This window comes from Balaenoptera musculus, chromosome 13 (assembly GCF_009873245.2).
Source record: "Balaenoptera musculus isolate JJ_BM4_2016_0621 chromosome 13, mBalMus1.pri.v3, whole genome shotgun sequence".
Classification (NCBI taxonomy): Eukaryota; Metazoa; Chordata; class Mammalia; order Artiodactyla; family Balaenopteridae; genus Balaenoptera; species Balaenoptera musculus.
In genome coordinates this window covers 6,641,686-6,664,079 of record NC_045797.1, presented here as the reverse complement: position 1 = coordinate 6,664,079, position 22,394 = coordinate 6,641,686, and the positions used below count along the sequence as shown (strand labels likewise).

The window sequence follows — 22,394 nt, the reverse complement described above, 5'->3', positions numbered from 1 at the left end:
AGGCAGAACTACTGTGGCCCCTGTGGCCTGGGACACAGGCTCACTTGCTGTGATGATGGAGTCAGTATCTGAGGTGCAAGTGTGTGTACATCACCCATGGAACCGGGGTCTGGGTCTCCCTGCAGTGATTTGTATTTAAGGGGGTCAAGAGGGGGCAAGATGCAGCAGCAGCAAAGCCCAGGGATAACAGGGCACAGAGGTGTCCCAATTGAGGAGGAAGGGATGGAGCACAGAGCAACAGCTGCACAGTCTGGTGACAGAGAGTCAAAGTCCCAACTGCGGACCCAGGGGGCGGGGCACAGAGCAACAGCTTCATGGTCCCGTGATGGCAGAGGCATAGTCCCTAACTCACTTAGGCCCCAGGGGGAAGGGCACAGCACAGAGGCAGCTCTGATTCCCACAGGTGGTGAGGCCCTGTGGCACCCTAATCCTCGTGAGTTGGGCACAGCAGCAACCTGGGTTCCTGAAAGCAGGTCTCACCACAGTGAGAGCTCCAGCACTGGGAAGGAGACCCTGGGGAAGGATCCTGGGCAGCTCCATCATCTGGGTTCAGGATTGGTGAAGACTGTAAACGTCCTTAGAAGCAAAGGCTGCAGAGGTCCATGGTGGTGACAAGGATTGTTGAGGTCCTCCTGTTCTCCTTTCCCCATGGGGTGAAATCCCTCTGAGGGTATATTTCTACAGACTTTTAAGTCTGTATCTTTGCATTTAAAATTGATTCCTGTAGGTAGACACCATGTAGTTAGCTGGTTCTTGCTTTGGTCTATTTGTGGTGCACTTCATCACTTCCTTTATATTTGAGTTACAATTTACTGTTTTCCTTCAGACTTGAAAAATTCCTTTAGCATTTCTTGTAGTACACATCTGCTGGCAACAAAGACATGTTTCCTAAAAATGTTTTTATTTCAGCTTCATTTTAAAAATATATTTTTACTGGATATAGACTTCTTGGTTGAAAGTTTCTTCTTTTGGCACTTTGAATATGCTATTCCAATGTTAACTGGCTTCCACAGTTTCTGATGATATGTCATTAATAATCTTATTATTTTCCTGTATGTCGTTTTTCTCACTTCATGTCATTTTTCTCTTAGTGCTTTCAAGAATTTCTTTTTATCTTTGGATTACTGAGCAGCAGTCATTATGATGTGTCAGGGAGTGTATTTATTTGTATTTATTTTGCTTTGGGGTCATTAAGCTTCTAGATCTGAAATTAATATTTTCTATTAAATTTGGAAAGCTTTCAGCCCTTATTTCTTCAAAATTTTTTCTGCCATTTTCTAGCTTCTCCTTCTGGGATTCCAATTACACATATATTGTACCATATGTTTCGAAGATTCATTTTTCTTTAAACTTTTGTGTTTCTGTTCTTTGGGTTGTGTAATTTCTATCACTCTATCCTCAATTTCACAGATTCTTTTGCCGTGTGTAATGTGCTATTGAGCTTATATAGCAATTTTTTATTTCAGCATTTGTATTTTTCAGCTCTAGTATTTCCATTTTTTATAGTTTCAATTTCCCCCTTGGGACTGTCTATTAATTCAAAGACACCATACTTTCCTTCAATTCTTTGGACATAATTTCATTTAATTCTCTAAACTTACTTATAATAGCTGCTTTGAAGTCTTTTTCTGTGAAATGCAACTTCCGGGCCCACAGGAAGACAGTTTTTATTGACTATCTTTTATCTTGAGTAAAAGTCAACAATTCCTCTTTCTTCGCATGTCTAGTATTTTTGGTTAACACTGGACATTTTACATAACATGTTGTATCAACTTTGCATTTTGTTGTATTCTTCTGAGGATTACTGGGTTTTGTTTTAGTAGGCAGTTAACTTTCCTGGATTCAGCTGCATCAACTTATCATTTGCTGGGTTATATTTCTGAATATGGGCAAATCATTTGCTAGTACTGGCCCATCTCTATTTGCACCAAAAGCTTGGACTCAATATCAGCCACAACTGCTTGCTTGAAAGGATGGTTTTGCTTGGGTAAAACACCTGCTGCACCAGCCACAACTGAAGCTTCCATCTCATCTTAACCACAGTTGGCCAACTTCATCCTCCCTTCAGTCCTCTGAATTCACCTTCCAATAGCACTTCCTTTAGTTGCAATAGTAACCTGGAAATAAACTTTTGTCCTTTACTATCTTAAAGTGATTATCAAGGTTGCACTTCTGCTGGAGCTGTTCTTCACTAGACATATATCAAGAACTGAGATTCACAGATTTACAATAAACCCTGAAAATAAAAGCAAAATCCCAAAGGCTAGAGATACATTAGCTGCCTCCCTGACATGTAACTTTGTAGTAATTAAGTTTGTCTTTTGTCAGAGACACACTGCCAGGTTGTTAGCACAAAGATCAATACCATGGAGAAGAATCTAGCTTCAAAGGGCAACGTAGGTCTACTGTCAATCAGAAATACTAGACTTGTAATTCACAGTCCTTAAGGCTCAATCACTACTGATAGAAATTACCTCAGAAGAATAAAAGATCAAAGGATCAGAGAAAAAGCATCAGAAATATGAGTAGGAAAAGTATTTAGTGAAGCAAACAAGCAACAAAATAAATTTCTGGGCTTGGTCCAACAAACGTTGGCTTCCCATTCTTGGACTCATCCCCACACCCATCTTAATACTCAATCTAATATGAAAACATTTTGTTTTAAAAGATGACTGGTTGGATAAATGGATGGATGGAAGGAAGAAAGGAAGGGCAAGCTACATCCATCCTATTAACCTGGGTTAATTTCTTCAGTGTTTCTGAAACAAAGATGATTAAAAAAGCAATACAGCAGGAGAAAAAAATAGTTTTATTAGATAATAGAGAATGCCATAGGCATTAATCTCATCACAAGTTCTTTAAAACTTTAAAATCTCTTAAGGGGTTTAAAATTCAAAAATTCATGAAAAAAGTTACAACTTTTATTCTTTGGCTCCTTAATCTTCTTCAAGGACAACTTAAGCTACTCTTATTAGGTTAGCAAACCTTATTTCGTGTCACTAGAGGAAGTAATATTAGACCTTTCCAACCAAGACACAGAGATTAAAATTGTTACAAAATAAATACATACAAAACATTCACCCTTTTACTAACACCATTTATATGCACCATGCATATTAGGGCCCAACTGCTAATCACTATTATTATGATTATAATAATAATATAGTATCTTCCTACTTAAACTGTAATTTTAAACATTTCCTCTTTATTCACCAATTCATAAAATTCTATTAGTTTGTTTATATATTTGTTCAGTGCCTAAGGCATATTATTCAGCTAATCATCTACTAATAGTAATCTAAATTAGTGTTTCCTATCCAGATCCAGTTGGAAACTTGGTCTTTTAAACTGAGTTGGTTTATTATGAAGTGGATTGCTACATTTAGACTATCTACAATTTGAGGGAAATGTACTCTGTCCGTAGGTACTAATCACAATGATCTTACTTTATTCTTCAGAAAATCCCAAACACAGGTAACTATGTTCAATAACCTGTGACAAACCATAATGGAAAAGAATATGAAAAAGAATGTATATACGTATAACTGAATCACTTGGCTGGATGGCAGAAATTACCACAACACTGTAAATCAACTATACTTCAATAGAATTTTTAAAAAATCCCATAAATTTACATTTATTATCTCCAAAGCCAACCTATACAAACAAATACCTTAGGCAGGAGAGGTTCATTCTGACAAACCGCACTGGCATCCTGCAGAGCCTGTTCATAGTTCTTCATGGATAAATACAACTCTGCCCGCAGCAGCAATAACGAATTATCACCAGGAGCTGAAAGGCATGAGGAATGGGAATAAATAAAACTGACTGCATTTTTTAAAAATGATCTTTAAGTCATTAAAAATATTAAATTAGAAAACAAACATAAAGGTAAAATAAATAACACCTCCTCTAATCATATGTAGAGTTTAGTAGTTTGATAAGTATATTTTGCATAGCTTTTCTCAGGAAATCAGAAAGGGAATGAGTAAGATTTCAAAATGCACCAGGAAAAAACAGACTGCTACACACACACTAGCTACAACATAATCTCCATTGAGTAGATGCTGAATCATCTTCATGTTATAACTAGGTATTTAAAAAGAAAAGATTTCAAATAATTTTCTTGAAAGTACACAAGGAAATTCACGCTTAAAAACAGAAAAGTAAAACATAATTTGTTTTTCTATGCAACTGAGCGGGTGCAGATTCGTACCCATAATATGTTCAGGTAAGTGGGAAAAAAAGGGAAAAAAAATCTTCCTTTTCCCTAGATTCTTCAAACGGAAGAGATCTTGAGAATTACAGTACTCATATGCTACTAAGAACCTAAGTACAGCTTACACAGAAGCTAACAGTGCTCTCGCTATGAACTGATGACAGTGTATGAAGTTGTTGACTAGGCAGGGTACCACGGAAACGTGACAAAGCCAGAGCTCAAGAAAGCAGAACCATCATGGCCATGTTTTTAGGCCGCTGGACAGAGTTCACTCTACCCATACTCACTGTGGGGTCTTTGAAATAGGGCTGAAGTGTGCATTTTAGTTCATCAATAAAATGCTGGGCGCCTAAAATGTGTTCTCATCTCTCCACTTAAGACGCATTTTTGGCCTGCTCCAAATCCTTGATCTTGACCTTTTTCTCAAAGTAACCACTTAGTACTTTCCAAAGGCTACCACATCTCCTCTTTGTTTACAGAGTTAACTGGTCAAAGGTGCAGGCAAGGCATGGGGAGCAGGTATTAATTATGTTATTGCTGCAAATGTATAATATAGAGAAGGTATGACAAGGAAAACAGTGGGAGAAGGGAAAAGTAACAGCAGGAATGGAGGAGCTAAACAAAAAAAGCTGAATTTTTAAAAAAGACACTGACTGGCTAGAGCAGAGATTAGCAACTTTTTCTGTAAAAGGCCAGACATTAAATATTTTAGGCTTTGCAGGGAAAGAGGTCAACTTGAGGATATTATGCAGGTATTTATATAACGAGAGAAAACAAATTTTTACACCTTTTTTATTGACAAACTTCAAAATATAATAATTTAGTTCTTTTTTTGTAGTATAGGTCTACTAATTAGAAAAATGGAATTCTCTTAGAGAAGACAACATTTTCCTCAATTCAGGTTCAAAGTTAGTGTTCCCTGTCATCAAAATTGATTGAAAATGTTCACCTTTATTGATCTATAATGAGATTTTACATATTCACCTTTGAAAAGGCACACAGGTACTATGGAATACTGATGTCAATCCACACGCATATAATTTTAAACTGAGCATTGCATTGCCTGGAAAGTGTTTATAGAATTCTTTTAGATTCTTCTCATGATATTTGCCCCTTTAGTATGTCAATATACACTAAATATAACTGCAGATTAATCATTTTCAACTGAATATTAGATGAAAGCGCCTCAATTGCATGGTTGAATGCATTTTGAAATACAGACATCTTCTTTGGAGACTTTTGGAAATCTAAGACAAACAAAACAAAACCGCTGCTGGAAGTACAGTTTGAGCTTGGGAAACATACCTACGAAGGCATTAAAACAAGCGGGTATTAAATTTCATAGAATGCTCTTTAAGCATCTATTACATGTAAGTATATCTCCTCCCTGTTATTACAGTGAACCACATTGAAACATCTGTCTAATGTTGAATTATCCTTACATTCCTTGGATAAGCCTTCCTTCTTGACCTTAACTCTTATTACACTGCTGGATTCAAAATATTACTAAGAAATTTAATTAAGGTTTGGGCATCTATGTACATAGGTAAGGCCAGCCTATACATTTTTTCCCTGTGCAAGCTTTACCTGATTACAGTATCAAGATTATACTAACCCTACAAAATGAGATGGAAATCTTTCCAAATTTTTTTATGAGCTATAGATAAAACAAGATGGGAGTTAAACTTCCTTGAAAGTTTGTTAGAACTTGCTTGACAGTAGTGCCTTTGTTCAGAAGAAAATCCCTGAGTTCAATTTCTTTTATGGTTTTTGGTCCATATCAGTCTTTTACTTCTTCCTGGATCAAGTCTGATAATTTATAGTTTCCTTAAAATTGTTCTTTTCATATTGATTTTAAAATCTGTTGTATTTATATCTGCAGTTATACTTTTCTTCATTCTTGATGCTACTTGTGCTTTGCATTTGTCTTCATCACACTTGCCAAATGTGTCTGTTTTACCAGTTTTATAATAAACCAGCTTGACTTGTTATCCAGCTCAATTTTTCCTGTTTCACTAATTTTTCTGTTTTTTCACTATTTTGTTGCTTATACTTTGTGTTAGCTCAATTGATGTTGAGTTTCCTGAGTGAAAAACACATTTCATTACATTTATTTTTAATCCTTTTCTAATGCATTTAAGCCTCCGCTCCTCAGATTCTAAAGGCTGCTTTTACAGAAGTCCAAGGGCAATAAAATTCACTTCCCATCCAGACGTTGAATGAATCAAACTATTTTCTTTGCTGGCTTCTAGCATTTGACAACCCATTTATGAAGCCAGCACTTCATAATTTAACCTATTAAAACATTTAAAATAGATCTCAACACATTTTCTAAGCATCAAGCCTTAAGCTTAATAAAACTGAGAACTTATTGAGGAATTGCTCAAAAATAAATGGAAGAAGAGAAGCAATAAATAAATAAATAAAGCTGACACATTCTTGCATGTGTCTTCTGGTGGACATGACATTCATTTCTATTCGGTATATACTCAGAAGTGGAAACACTGTGTCAGAGGTTGTATATATGCTTAGCTTTAGTAGGTACTCCCAAACATATTTAACTTCTACCAAGTGACATTTCCACCAGCAACATAAGAGTTCCAATTCCTTCAAATACTTGCCCAAACTATGTAAATGTTTAACCATGTAAATGGTTAAACTTTCATTTTAACCATTCTGGCGGGTATACAGTAAGATCTTATTTTACTTTCAATTTGCATTTGATCACTAATTATGTTGGGCACCCTTTCATATGTTTATTGCCCTTTTGAGATCTACTTTTATAAAGCATCTGTTGAAGTCTTTGCCTATTATTTGGACAGACTTTGTTTTTGAACCATAGGCATTCCTTCAATATTCTGGATTTGCATTCTCAGTAAGATACATATTACATATACACACCACCTTTTCACTCTTTTAGGGGGTCTCTAAGGAACAAAAAGTTCTTCATTTTAATCAAATCAAATTTATATTTTCTTTTATCATCCTTTTAGTGTCTTATTTAAGAAATAATTGCCTGTCCCAAGTTCATATTCTCCTATGATTTCTTTTAGAAATCTAATTGTAATTTCAATGTATGAGGTGAGATAAGTGTCCAGGTTCATTTTTTTTCCATATGAATAAGCAACTGACTCAGACTATTTAAAATACTTTTCTCCCCAGTGAATTCCACTGGCATCTTTGTAGTAAATCAAGTGTCAGTTTCTGTGTGTCTATCCTTGGGCCAATACAACTCTTAATCACTGCAACATTATGGTAAGTCTTGATACTTTATAGCGTAAACTCTCCAGCTCTGTTATCTTTCTTCAATACTGCCTTGGTCATTCACTAATTTCCACCAAAACTATTGGCTGAGACTTTGAAATTGCATTGAGTCTACAGTTCAATCTGTAGAGAACAGACATCTTACTGATACCGAGACTTGCAAGTCATGAAAATAAAATCTTTCCATTTATTTAAGTCCACTTTAATTTCTCCCAGAAATGTTTTGTATTTTCAGTGTAGAGGTTGTGAACATCCTTCAGATATTTCAGGATTTATTCCAAGAAATTTTTTGTTCAATAAATGGGTTGTTTTCAAATTCTGTTTTCTATTTGTTTTTTACTAAGTATTTATAATTATCATTGGTCTTTCTATACTGACCCAATATTCAACACTCTTGGTAATTCACTTATAATTTATAATAGTCCAAATATTATTCTGGAGTCTCTATGTACTCCCACACACGATCTACAAATAGTAACTGTTTTATTTTTCCAGTTTTGATGCTCTTTTATTTTCTCCTCACTACACGCACTAGAATCCTCAGTACAATGTTGAGTGGCAGTGATGACAGTGAACCCTGTCACCTAGCGAATGGGGAAACATTCAATATTTAATTAGGATGGTTTCTATAGACATTCTTTAACATATTAACAATGTTGCCTTTTATTCCTAGTTTCCTGATTTTAACATAGATCACATGATTTTTCTCCTTTATTCTGTACGTGTGGTTGATTTACAATGAATAAACAAAGTAACATTCTGCTTGATCATGATGTATTGTTCTTTAAGTCTATCACTAGATTCAATTTGCTAATATTTTGTTTAGGATTTTTGTACCAATGCTCATAAGAAATATTGGACTGTATTTTTCCTTTCTTACAACTGACGTTTGCTCTCACCTTTATTTCCTCCTTTCTACTTCCTTGGGATTCGATTTGCTTTTCTTCCTCTAGTATCTTGAAATAGAAGCCTGGAGATCACTGATTTTCAACTTTCCTTTTGTAGTAGAGACATTTAAAGCAATAAATTTCCCTCTAAGCACTGTTGCAATGACATCCCATAGTTTTTCATACAGGCATACATCAGCGAGGTTGTGGGTTCAGTTCCAGACCATCACAATAAAGCAAGTCACACATTTTTTTTGGTTTCCAGAGCACATAAGAGTTTAGTTTACACTATATTATAGTCTATCAAGTGTGCAATAGCAGTATGTCTAAAAAAACAATGTGTATACCTTAATTTAAAAATACTTTATTGTTAAAAAAAAATGCTAACCATCATCTGAGCCTTAAGCAAGTCATCATCTTTTTGCTGGTGGAGGGTCTTGCCTTGATGTTGGGGGCTGCTGACTGATGAGGGTGGTGGCTGCTCAAAGTTGGGGTGCCCGTGGCCATTTCTTAAAATAAAACGATGAAGTATGCTACAATGATTGACTCCTCCTTTCATAAACAATTTCTCGGTAGCATGCCATGCTGTTTGACAGCATTTTACCCACAGCAGAATGTCTTTCAAAATTGGCAACAATCTTCTCAAACCCTGCTGCTGCTTCATAAACTAAGTTTACATAATAGTCTAAGGCCTTTGTTATCAACAATCTTCACAGCATCTTCACCAGGAGTAGATTCCATATCAAGAAATCACCTTCTTTGCTCATCCTTAAAAAGCAACTCATCTACTAGTTTTATCCTGAGATGGCAGCAATTCAGTCACATCTTCTGGTTCCACTTCTAATTCTAGTTCTCTTGCTGTCTCCACACCTGCAGTTACTTCCTCCATGAAGTCTTGAACCCCTCAAAGTCATCCATGAGGGTTGGAGTCAACTTCTTCCAAACTCCTGTGAATGTTGACATTTGTACCTCTTCTCGTGAATCGCGAATGTTCTCAACGGCACCTAGAATCGTGAGTCCTTCCCAGAAAATTTTCAATTTCCTTTGCCCAGATCCATCAGAGGAGTCACTTTATCTGGCAGCTATAGCCTTAACGAAATGTATTTCTTAAATAGTAAGACCTGAAAGTTGAAATTACTCCTTGATCCTTGGGCTGCAGAATGGGTATTGTGTTAGCTGTCATGAAAACAACATTAATCTCTTTGTACATCTCCATCAGAGCTCTTGGGTGACCAGGTACATTGTCAATGAGCAGTAATATTTTGAAAGGAATCTTTTTTCTGAGCAGTAGGTACCCACAGTGGGCTTAAAATATTCAGTAAACCATGTTGTAAACAGATGTGCTGTCATCCAGAGTCTGTTGTTTCACTTATAGACCACAGGCAGAGTAAATGTAGCATAATTCTTAAGGGCCCTAGGATTTTCAGAATGGTAAAGGAGCACTGGATTCAACTTAAAATCACCAGCTGCCTTAGCCCTTAACAAGAGAGGCAGCCAGTCCTTTAAAGCTTTGAAGACAGGCACTGACTTCTCCTCTCTAGCTATGAAAGTCCTAAATGGCACCTTCTTCTAATAGAAGGGTACCTTCGTCTACATTGAAAATCTGTTGTTTAGTGTAGCCACCTTCACTAACGACCTTGGCTAGACCTTCTGGATAACTTGCTGCAGCTTCTACATCAACACTTCACCTTGCACTTTTATGTTATGGAGACAGCTTTTCCTTAAACCTCATGAACCAAGCTCTGCTAGCTTCAGAGTTTTCTTCTGCAGCTTCCTCACCTCTCTCAGTCTTCAAAGAATTAAAGAGAGTTAGGGCCTTGCTCTGGATTAGGCTTTGGCTTTAGGCAACGTCGTGGCTGGTTTGTTCTATCCAGACCACTCTAACGCTCTGCCTATCAGCAATAAGGCTGTTTCGCTTTTTTATCATTCATGTGTTCACTGAAGTAGCTCTTTTAATATCCTTCAAGAACTTTTCCTTTGCATTCACACTTAGCTAGGTGTTTGGCACAAGAGGCCAAGCTTTTGGCCTGTCTCAGCTTTCAACATGCTTTCCTCATTAAGCTTAAATATTTCTAGCTTCTGATTTAAAGTGAGATGCATGACTCTTCCTTTCACTTGAACACTTAGAGGCCATTTTAGGGTTCTTAATTGGCCTAATTTCAATATTGTTATGTGTCAGAGAACAGGAAGTCCCGAGAAGAGGGAAAGAGTTTGAAATAATCAATATTCTCTTATATTTATTCATGTATTTACTCTGTACAGTGATCTTCATTCCTTCCTTTAGTTCCATGCTACCATCCGCATCATTTTCCTTTAACCTGAAGAAGTCCCCTCAGTACTTCATGCAACTGTGATGGCAATAAAAATCTTTCCTATTATTTACCCAGATTAAAGCATCTTAATTTTGCCTTCATTTCTGACAGATATTTTTCATCTGGGTAAAGAATGCCAGGTAGGGTTTTTCTCCCCCCTTTCATCACTTTCAAGATGTTACTCCATTATCTTCTAGTTTTAATAATTTTGTTGAAAAGTCAGCTATCAGTCTTATTCTGGCTCCTGTGAAGGAAATATATCCTGCCTTCTCTAAGTGCTTTTAAATTTCTCTTTATGTTTGATTTTCAGTAACTGGACTGTAATATACTTAGATACGTTTTGTTTGTTGTGTGAATGCTTGTGTTTATCCTGTTGGGCTTACTGAGCCTCTTGGTTCAGTGACTTAAAGTTTCCCATCAGATCTAGAAAATTCTCAGCCATTTTTCCTTCAAATATTTCACTTGCCCCTTCTCCCTCTCTCCTCTTCGGGGGCTCGTATTCCACAAATTTTAGAACTTTTCTCTGTGTCCCACATTTCTCTTATGCTCTGTTTTTTTCCTCTGTGATTCAGCTTGGATATTGTCTATTGACTTGCTCCTGAGTGTTCCCATCCTGATTTCTGATGTGTCCAGCCTGTTTTCGAATCCGTCTAATTCTCAACTTCAGATACCGTATTTTCCAGGTCTAGAATACCCATTTGGTTCTTTTTAATAGACAGTTATCTATTGAGTTATCTTTTCACATGTTTATTTCTGTTTTAACATAGTTATTTTGAATTCCACTCGCAACTTATTGGCCAAAATTAGTCACACGGCTCTACGCAACCACAAGCAGGCAAGGAATGCAATCGTACTTGTTTGGAGAGGGTATAAAGATACAAACATTTGGGGAACAGCACTAATGATTACCACCCTTGGCTAGGGTCACAAAAGAACTAAGTGTCACCCTGGGTCTAAACACAGGCATTTCCAAATCCAAATATTTGTAACCTTTTTACTATAACAAAACCTCTCTTGGGAGCTAATTTATTACTAAGTTAAATGTTTTCTATAAATTTTTAAACTAGGGAAACTTGGCTTTCTTTTCCAATCTTTGAGTGGAAAATGGATACTGAATATACTGAATGAAGTTCTCATGATGAACTGACTGCAATAATCCATGTTCTTAAAACTTTTAAATTGAGGTCTAATATATAAACGGAAAATACAATGAATTGTCACAAAGTGAACACACCTGTGCATCCATCTTCTAGGTCAAGGAACAGAACATTACCACTACCACTCAGGTCCCTCCCACACTTACTCACAATAACATTCCCCTTTTTCTTCCCCAAGGTAATCACTGCCCTTACTTGCTTCTAACATGCCACAGTAATTTTGCCTGTTTGGACTTACAGATAAATATAATCATGTATTAAAAATGCTTTTGAGTCCGGCTTTCACTTAACATTATGTATGTGATTCAACCACACTGTGGTACGTAACTGAAGTTGGCTTATTTTCTTTCTATGTAGTATTCCATAAAGACATCATAATATATTTACTTATTCATTCTGTTCTTTTTGGACTTTTGAGTTCCACTTTAGGGCTATCTCTAATGATGTATATACACTCTTGTACACCCTTGTAAACATTTTTTCAGTGCACATATGCTTGTACCTCATTGAAGCTGCTTGGCCAAAGGTCATAATTAACATTTTCAGATACTGTCAAACAACGTACCAGGGGTATAATTATGCAGACCCATCAGCAGCATACAATAGTTCTCATTTTCTAAATCTTCTCCAAGAGTTGGTATTGTGATCTGTTATATTTCCAGCAATTGTTTTTTAAGGTTCTGTACTTGTGCTGTCTACAACAGTAGCCATTGGACACATGTGGCTAGTGAAAACAAGAGAGAGGTCTAGGGCAACAAAGGAACTGAGTTATTTTTTATTTTAATTAATAGAATTTTAAAAAATGGATACTCTTCAGTTAGAGGATAACTTTTAAGTTACTTTGGAACGACACCAACATGAGAATCCACTTTTTCAACTCTAAATTTTATGACATCTAAACATAGAGGAAGTACTTCTCATGAAAATTTAGTATCCAAATCGGGGTGGGCAGCAAATGTAAAATACACAATGAATTTCGAAGATTTACTGAGAAAGTAAAATCTGGATTTTTTTACATTAAATATATGTTGAAATAACATTTTAAAGGTATAGGGTTAAAAATATTTTTAAAATGAATTTCACCTGCTACTTTTCACCTTTTTTAAATGGGTTAACAGAAAAAGTAAAGTTACATATGAGGCTTACACAATATTTCTACTGAATAGTGTGGCTCTACACCATATATACTGATACATAAATAATTGAAAACTAAAAACTACACAGCCTGTTAAAGTACGGATATGTTGTTTCAAATATGGTACCAATTATTTGTTACATAAAGCAATTTAACTGCTCTATTCCAGCAGAGAATCTCCCAATTTGGATACAGGCGTGCCTTCTAAAAGAGAAAACCTTAACCCTAGTTTACAATAAAATGCATAATGACTAGAGCACACAAGAAGACTCTTAGTAACAAAACATTAAAGCAAGTCTTCTTGACTAGAGGTTTAAGTCATGCACACACAACCCTGTTTCAAAACCAGCGAATTCAGAAAACAGATCACCCTCCATCCACACATTCTCCACCCCAAACAACTGTCAATACGGCATACTCATTCAGAGTCAAACGCAATGACCAGGACCGAAGTTTGGGCTTCCTTTAAATTATATATTCTTAACAGGTGGTGGTTGGGCGGGAAGCGGCTGGTGCTGGTCACAGACTCTAGTTTAAAAGATAACATAAAATAAACCAGACTACTAGTTAGTATACAACCATCTAAAAAGCTAATCACACCATTATAACATCTAATGGCCTTTGAGAGAGAAGGGAGGTCAGAGCCAAACAGTGGAGTGTAAGAGCATCCTTCCTGGATGCACCAGCAGAATCCCCAAAGCAAACCCTGCCCCATCACAAGGCTATCTTCTTGTGATAGCCCGGGAGTGTTACCTTCTTGTCACACGAGGGTGTTAGCTATTTGCATTTCCCTACAAGACGAATGAAAACCCTTGGCCACCCTCCCACTCCTGTACGGCTGAGATAGGGTGAAAAGCAGTCCTGGCCTCACAGGGCGGCTCAGGAAGGCCACGGAGGTCCTGGAAAAGACAGCCCGCAGGTGCAACTGGCCCCTACTCTTCGCCTCACCACCTCCAGACAGCAAAAGAGCCCCGCCGGCCGAACCCAGCTCTCCCGTCCCGGCCCTGCCCCTCAACAGGCGAGCGTGTAGGCGGCCCAGCCCCCGCGCCCGCTTACCGAGGTCCAGGGCCTGGTGGCACCTGAGCAGCGCGGCCTCGGGCTGCTGCTGGCGCTGCAGGCTCCGCACCTGGCCCGCCAGCCTGCGCGCCCGGCACTCGGCCGGGAAGCACTTCTCCAGCAGGCCGCTCAGCACCACGTTGACGCGGCGCGCCGGCGGCCGGCCCGGCCCCGGCTCAGCGCAGCGCCTGCACACCGTGAGCCCGCACGGCAGCGTCACCGGCTTGTGCAGCAGCCGCTGGCAGCGCGGGCAGTCCAGCAGGTCCCGAGGCGCCGCGGGCACCGAGGCCGACGGCCCCCCGCTCGGCGCCTCCCCGGGGGCGCGGCCCGGCTTCCCCACCGGCGGCCGCCGCTCGCGCGGGCCCGGGACGCACGCCAGGCCGCTCGCCAGCTCCCCCAGCTCGTCGGGCCGCAGCGCCCCGAGCCGCGCGGCGCCGCGAAACGCGCCCAGGGCCTCGGGGAGGCGGCCGGCGCGGGCCAGCGCGTCCCCCAGCCGCAGGCACAGGCCGCGGTCGGGCCGCGCCAGGCCGGCCAGCGCGGAGCGGAAGAGCTCGGCCGCCGTCTCGTACTCGCCCGCGCGGAAGGCCTCGTCGCCCTTCTCCACCCGCTGGGCGAGCGGCTCCCCGCAGTCGCAGCCGCGACAGGGGGGCGGCGGCGGGACCGGCTCGGGGCTCATCACCGCGGGGCTGCGGCGACTAGGGCCGGAGGGAGGAACGGAGAAGGGAGGATGCTCGCTGCCCGGGCCCGGCGGCCGCAGCGCGGGCGCCGCCTCCGCCGAGAGCCACGCGCGTCTGTGGGTGGGCGGTGCGCGGCGGGCTGCTCGACCACCGCCGGGGGCGGGCGCAGGGTGGGGCCGCGTCTCCCACGCGGAGTGGGCGGCCGGCGGCGGGGCGGGCACGGTGGGCGCGGCCGAGCCCCGGCCCGCGGGGAACGCCCTCCTCGCTCCCCTGGCTTAGGCAGCCGGGCCGCAGGCGGGAAGGCGGTGACCTCTGCCCGTTCGGCGTCTCCGCAAACCCTCTCCCTCCTCGCCCCGGGCGGCCCCGCGCGCGCGTCTGCGTGCGCGCTCGTCTCCACGCGCCCTCGTCCCGCGCGTTCTCTGCCCGCCCCGCGCAGCTCCTCGGCCGTCCGCTGCCGCCCCCGCGCCTGGAGCAGGTGTCTTCGGCCAGCCGTGCCCCCTTGTCCCCGCACCGAATGCCAGCCTGGCTCCAACGCCTGGCCAAGCCCACCTGCGGTTGTGGTTAAAAAGAGAACCGATAAATAAGTACCAGGGATGTAAGGTGCAGCATGATGACTATAGCTAACACTGCGGTACCATATACGGGAAAGTTGTCAAGAGAGCAAATCCTAAGAGTTCTCATCCAAGGAGAAAATTTGTTTTTTCTTTTTTTCCTTTCTTTCTTGCATCTATATGAAAAGATGGAAGGTAGCTGAACCTATTGTAAACATTTCAACAATATATGTAAATCAAACCATCATGCTGTATGCCTTAAACCTATATAATGATGTATGTCCATTATTTTTTAATATAACTGGAGAAAGAGAAAGAGACAGAGAGAACTGAGGGAACGTTACCCAGCACATCACTGTAACCCTGCTTTGACTTAGGAAATTGTGTTAAATGACCAGGAAGCCTGAAGTGAGCGCTGATCGGATCCCATTATCAGTAAGCTGCTCTTAACGGAACTCTAGATGTTAGAGACGTTTTAGAGCTCTAATTTAGACAGAACTCTAACACAGCATGTGAGGAAATACCAGACTAAGTACTGGAAAGGATCTGAGACATGGAAAATTGTATTGTGTCCTTGATAGGAAAGTAGAGATAGAATTTCTAAAACTGTCTCCTACCGTGCAGTACTACAGAGAGAAGTTGCTGGAAGGAGGGAGTTAAAAACTACACATAACCTGCGCTTCTCTCCCTAGTGCTCCGCCATCTGTTTCATGCTATGTATTTGAATGCAATAAAATGCATTATAGTATTCCAGAATCTGTACTGTTCATTATTTCAAGTCGAAATGTCTTCATTCTAAATTTGTGAAGTTTTTCTACATCTAAAACTGGCTAAAGAAAATATAAAATACTCCCATCAAATCTGGCTTGGAAGAAGGGAAATGCCTCATCAAGTGAGGTGAGAAAATTTTAGATGAGTTCGTAAAACGGAAACGGAGACAACTTTGGCCAGCCTCCTAGTCCCATGATAAAGAAACATGCAGAGGAAATCCCCCTGCCACCCCCTCCATCCGCCACCTCCCACCTTTCCATGAATGATTTTTCTCCTCAGCTTTCTATTTTGACTGATAACGATTGTAGTCAAACTAGGTTTTGATCTGTTCCTCATTACTGAATGGGTCCAAACTCTCTTTTTCATCACTCTTTGGGTTTTCATCTACTCTCTTTATGTAGTAACAATTCACTTGGATTTGAAGGTTGCTTATCCAACAAATTCACCACCAACAACCGGGAAGCTGCTGGGGGTTGGGGGGCAGCTTTTGAATACTTAAAATTGTTGCAACAGACTCTACACTAAGGACTATGAAACCTTATGATCTCAGATCTTATTTGTTCTTTTAGACAAATTTCTAGCAAGAGAACAGAAAGGAGACGCTAATCGGAGGTATGCCTGCTGAGAGCAAGAAGTGTGTGAAGTAAAAATATCAATGTATTGTGAGATGTATAACATGCAGAAATAAAGTGCATAACAGCACAAAGCACAAAGGCCAGTAGAGGAAAAACAGAGGGCTACAAAGTTCTAATACTGCATGTGAGATAGTGTAGTCACTTGAAGGAATATTGTAGTGAGCTAAAGATACATACTCCAAACCCTAAGGCAGCCACCTAGATAACACAATATTTGTAGTTGAACGTCCAACAAAGGAGATAAATGAAATTATTCTACAAAAATAGTCTATTAACCCAAAAGAATGAAGAAAAAGAGGAGAAGGGGGAATAAAAACAGAGGAGATGAATAGAAAACAAATAGCAAGATGGTAGATTGAAACTCAACCATATCAATCAATGTTAATTAAATATTAATGGTCTAACCACTATAATTAAAAGGCAAAATTGTCAAATTGTATATAAAAGGAAGGTCCAAATATACGCTGCTTCCAAAACAAAAATAAGATACATATAAGTAAAAGGTAAAAGTTAAATAAGAAGATACAAATAAGTTAAAGGTAAAAGGATACAAAAAGTTGTTTCATCTTAACCGTTATCAAAATAAGGTGATAGTGACTACACTGATATCTGACCAAGGAGATTTCATAGCCAAGAATATTACTAGGAGAAAAGATGGCCATTTCATAATGATAAAGGGGTCAATTGGTCAAGAGGCCATAACAATCCTAAACAAGCATGTACCTAATAATGGAGCTTCAAAATGTATGGGGAAAAATAACAATAGAACAGTAAAAGGAAATAGGTAAGCTCAAAAACTGATAGAACAGTAAGGGGGAATAGGTAAATTCACAATTACACTTAGAGATTTTAATACCCTTCTCCCAACAATCAATAGAACACATATACTGAAAGTCAATAAGGATATAGAAGACTTGAATAATACTACCAACCAGCTTGAGCTATTTGACACTTGTAGAACATTCCACCCAATACCAGCAGAATATGCATTCTTTTCAAGTGCATGCGGAACAGTTATCAATATTACAATACATATTTGAGCCACAAAACAAGTCTCAATAAATTTAAAAGGATTCAAGAAATCAAGTCATACAAACAATGTTCTCTGACCACAGTGGATTGACAATAGGAATCAATAATAGAAAACTATTTAGAAAATCCTCAGTTATTTAGAAATTAAATAACATATCTCTAATTAGCCCATGGAACGAATAATTGGATTTCTGTATAGTAGCCAAAGTGGAAATTGAAATTTTAGAAACTATACCATTTATAATATCATAAAAATGTGTAAAACATGTACACTAAAAACTATAAAACGCCACTGAGAGAAATCAAAGGAGACCTAAACAAATGAAGAGATATACTGTGTTCAAGGATTGAAAGACTCAATGTTAAGATGCCAATTCTCCCCAAATTGATCTACGGATTCAACTCCATGTCAATCAAAATCCCAGAATGGCTTTTTGTAGAAATTCACAAGCTGATTTAAAAATTCACATGAAAATACACAGGATCTAAAATATCCAAAAACAACTTTGAAAAAAGAACAAAGTCTTTAAGACTCATTATAAAGCTACAGCCTTCAAGACAGTGTGGGTTTTGTGTCAGACAAGTAGATCAATGGAATAGGATAAAGATTCCAAAAATCGACCCACACATATCTATGGGCAGTTGATTTTCTACAAAGGCTATTCAGAGAAAGGATAATATTTACTTTCAGCAAACAATGCTGGAATAATTGGATATCTATATACAAAAGAAAAAGAAGGAGGAGGAGGAAGAGAAAATCTTTGATCTATATCTGGCATCATATTGAAAATTAACTCAAAAAGGACTTATAAGTAAAACCACAGAACTTCTAGGGGGAAAATGCATGGGAGAGAACCTTTATTACATAGGTCTCAAATATAACAACAAAATCATGACCCATAAGAGAAAAAACAAGAAAGAAAAAAGGAGTGCCTTACCTCCAGGAACTGGTCTGACACTCTTGGGGAGACCTAAGTATTATTACAAAGCTGGCCTGATGCTCACAATTAGTTAATGTTGTTAATGTTGTTCTCCTGTTGGAATAAACAATCTCATAGAATACCAACATCAGACAAAGTCATCTTGAGCCCACAATAAAGTGAAACAAAAACAAGGTCACTGTGCAACCCACAAAATATCAACCATCTTCCTCTCTCAGCTAATCCTAAGCCTAAGCCTAAGCCTAACCCTCTCCCAGTAAAACAAAAGACTACTACTTCTTTAACAAGTACAGCTTTATCTTCTGATTTGCCCTCCTTATAAATAAGGTTTACTGGGATATCCAATCATAGAATTGCACCTGCTTTCTGATAGGATCCAATCTAGAGTGAATTCCCACTTCCTTAGATCTTTTCCAAAATTACCCAACTAAAGCCCAAATCCATGTTTGGGCATACAAATACTCAAAAACTGCATTTATGTCTAAATATTTGGAATTCTTTAATTTTGTACCTTAAAAAAAATCAACAGATTTTTGCTTATAAATTATGTTTTGTTATTAAACAACTAGGTAGGACCATTTCAGACAGCTTTTTATTAGAACCTTAATCTGAAAAACAATGTTACAGATGTAGCTAGTTTCCCCCTTCCCATTCCCCCAGTAAATGAAAAGCCAATTAGAGATAACTGGCACTCTATTTTGTCTTTTTTAACATTGATTTTTGAAATACTAGACCTCTTGATTTTCTTTATTAGAATTTTGGTGAGAATACGGCTTACTGATCTGATGAAGCTCCTCTTGAAACAAATTTTAAAGCTCCTTATTACTTTTTTGTACTTCAACATCACTTTAAAAAAAAAAAAAAACCCAATAGTCCCCTATGGGAATGGACTAAATAATACATTCCTAAGAGTAAATAGAATTTTACTGTGTGTAACAGTCAAAACCCCCAGAGGACATGGATGCTTGGAAACACTGAGTCAGGAGGACCCCTCTGTGTGCTCCCTCCCCCCACTGAGCATGCTCAGTAGTCCCCTCGGAAACACAGAGGCTCCTCTGCAAATCTATGCAGCCATAATCCTGGGCATCCTAGACCACCATGCTTTTCTGGTAGTTACCTCCATGCGGTATTTTCTGGAAACGAAGGGCCACAAACTGCTGTCCATTCACCCTCCCTGGACCTGGCTGTACAGTGTGCAACAGTAGAGCAGGGTGTCCCAGCACAGCTGCCCAAAGTGCCAGAGCAGAAAATGCTGGTCCTCCAACGGTTTGTTACCAGCCAATGATGAGGTGAGTCTACAGACTGAAGTAAGTACAATTTGACATGTCTGGGCTTTCCGAGCCGTGGGTCTCTCAGGGAACAGCGTACAGACGGGAGGGGTTGTGGTCAAGGTCACCCAGTGAGCTGCCTGTGGCTCCTGCAGTGTGTGAATAAAAGCACAACGTGTGATATCTGCCACATGTGTCCTAAAAGTGTACAAAACTCTAAGAAAATGTATGTTATTTTATAATTTGCCAGTTTCACAATCATTACAAGAAGTCAATTTTTTAAATCTATGATTGACCATTGTTAGGTAAAAGAGAGAAGTAAAATCTCTATTATTTATTTTAAACCTTGATGTACAGATGGGAAAAAAACTTCACTGGCCTTTTTTTTTTTTCCTAGTAAAGACTCACATTTTCTGAATGCAGCTGCAGAGGTAAACCTAATGATGATGGTCTAAGTGATGTTAAGAAGTGAAGACCAAAATTGTTAGTGTTCCTTGGAAGCGTGATTTCTCCCATGCCGAGTTTGGGTTTGCAGCCATGACGGATGGTAAAAGGCTAAGGCCGCTTTGTTGTTTGTGAAGTGCTGGGTTACGGACCAAGAAAGTCATCAAAACCTAACTGGCATTTATGAGTAAACTAGAGAGAAGTAAGAGTCAAACTAAAATAACTCTTTGAAAGAATGGGTATGGAATTAAAAAGTTAACAGAAGAAATGTTTAATATGTTACATATAACATTAGTGCTTCAAGTGTATCTTATAAAGTAACACTTGGAAATAGTAAAGTATATAAGTGTGTATCAGAGATATTTGTTTAAAACAGAAGAATCTTAGATAAACAACAAAGTCCTACTGTATATTTAATATATGTGAACTATATTTAATATATGTGATAAACCACAATGGAAAAGAATATATATATATAGTATAACTGAATCACTTTGCTGTACAGCAGAAGTTAACACAACATTGTAAATAAACCATACTTCAATTTTTTTAAATGCCAAAAAATAAAATTAAAAAAAATAAAGTAGGTGAATGACATGCAGCTCAAAGTATTCAGGAAGTAGCAAATGTTATGGAAAACTAACTCAGAATAAATAAAACTAGCAAAGCACTGCTCATTGCAACTTGATGAATACACAAATATCAGCAACAAGGCAATTCTTTTAGTATAATTTGAACGTGATGGTCAATGAAGGAGGATGCCTTATTTCAGCATTGTTGCTGACAAACACAGCTAGCTCCAAACAGTGTAACACAGGGAAGGATTTCATAGGAAAGATTCTTGAAAAAGTGTGATCTGAAAGTTAAGGTGCAATGACAGGAAAATACCCTGAAATTGTCACCCAGATTAAGAAGCATGTGCCAGGATATAAAATAACGCACTGCTTCTTTCATCGAGAAACTCTTGCTATGAAAAAAACTAAAGTGTCATTAGTGACGTCACAAAAGTTGTAAAATGCGTAAACGCAAATGTGTTAATTCAAGATTATTCTCTTTATTTTTTTTAAATAAATTTGTTTGGTTTGTTTGGTTGGTTGCACCGGGTCTTAGTTGCGGCAGGTGGGCTCCTTAGTTGTGGCTTGCAAACTCTTCGTTGCGGCATGCTTGTGGGATCTAGTTCCCTGACCAGGGATCGAACCCTGGCCCCCAGCATTGGGAGCGTGGAGTCTTAACCACTGTGCCACCAGGGAAGTCCCTAAGATTATTCTCTTTATTATGTGAAAATACAAATGCTAATCACAAAGAACTATTATTGGCTATGGAGGTATGTCAAGGGGAAAAGTTCTACTGAAGATGTTTGAACTACAGAATGAACGCTTAGAGCTTTTGCAGTATAGTTGTCCCTCTGTATCCCGTATCAGTGGAGGATTGGTTCCAGGACACCCCTCAGATGCCAAAATCTGCAGATGCTCAAGTCACTTATATAAAACGTTATGGTATTTGCATATAACCTATGCACATCTTCCATATATTTTAGATCATCGCTAGATTACTTATAATACCTATTATAATGTAAATACTATGTAAATAGTTGGTAAAAAACGATGTAAATGCTATGTAAATAGTTGCCAGTGTGCGAAGCAAATTCAAGTTTTGCTTTTTGGAACTTTCTAGAATTTCTTTTTTTTCTTTTTTTTTAATTGAAGTATAGTTGATTTACAATGTTGTAGAATTTATTTTTTTTGAATATCTTCCATCCACAGTTGGTTGAGGAATCTGCAGATGCAGAGGGCTAAAACTCTTTAAGAAGCCAGTTGGATTCCAGTTTTTAGATATGTAAATTGTGCTTATTTGTCTGATACTTTTGTATTTTTAATGACCTTAATACTTCCACTCGAGCAATCTTATCAATTTCAGATAAGATTGAGGGCAGAGCGGAGAAAGCCTGGAGGAAGAGTGTCTACAGATTGTTGGGATGTGTTCCATGCCTTAACCACAATTATCAATTATTTAGGAAATGTTCTTGATGTTGCACATCTGTAAAA

General features: G+C 39.0%; 1 protein-coding gene across 1 annotated transcript in view; it reads right to left on the bottom strand.

Moving 5' to 3' along the window:
- Positions 1-14,844, bottom strand: part of LONRF2 (LON peptidase N-terminal domain and ring finger 2) — a 33,553-nt gene extending 18,709 nt beyond the window's left edge. The window contains exons 1-2 of the mRNA XM_036872387.1: positions 14,031-14,844; positions 3,674-3,792 (exon numbers count right to left, since the gene is read on the bottom strand). Of these exons, the coding sequence (XP_036728282.1) occupies positions 3,674-3,792; positions 14,031-14,706 (795 nt within the window). The 5' untranslated portion in view covers positions 14,707-14,844. The remainder of the gene's footprint in view (positions 1-3,673; positions 3,793-14,030) is intronic.
- Between the last annotated feature and the right edge of the window lie 7,550 nt (positions 14,845-22,394).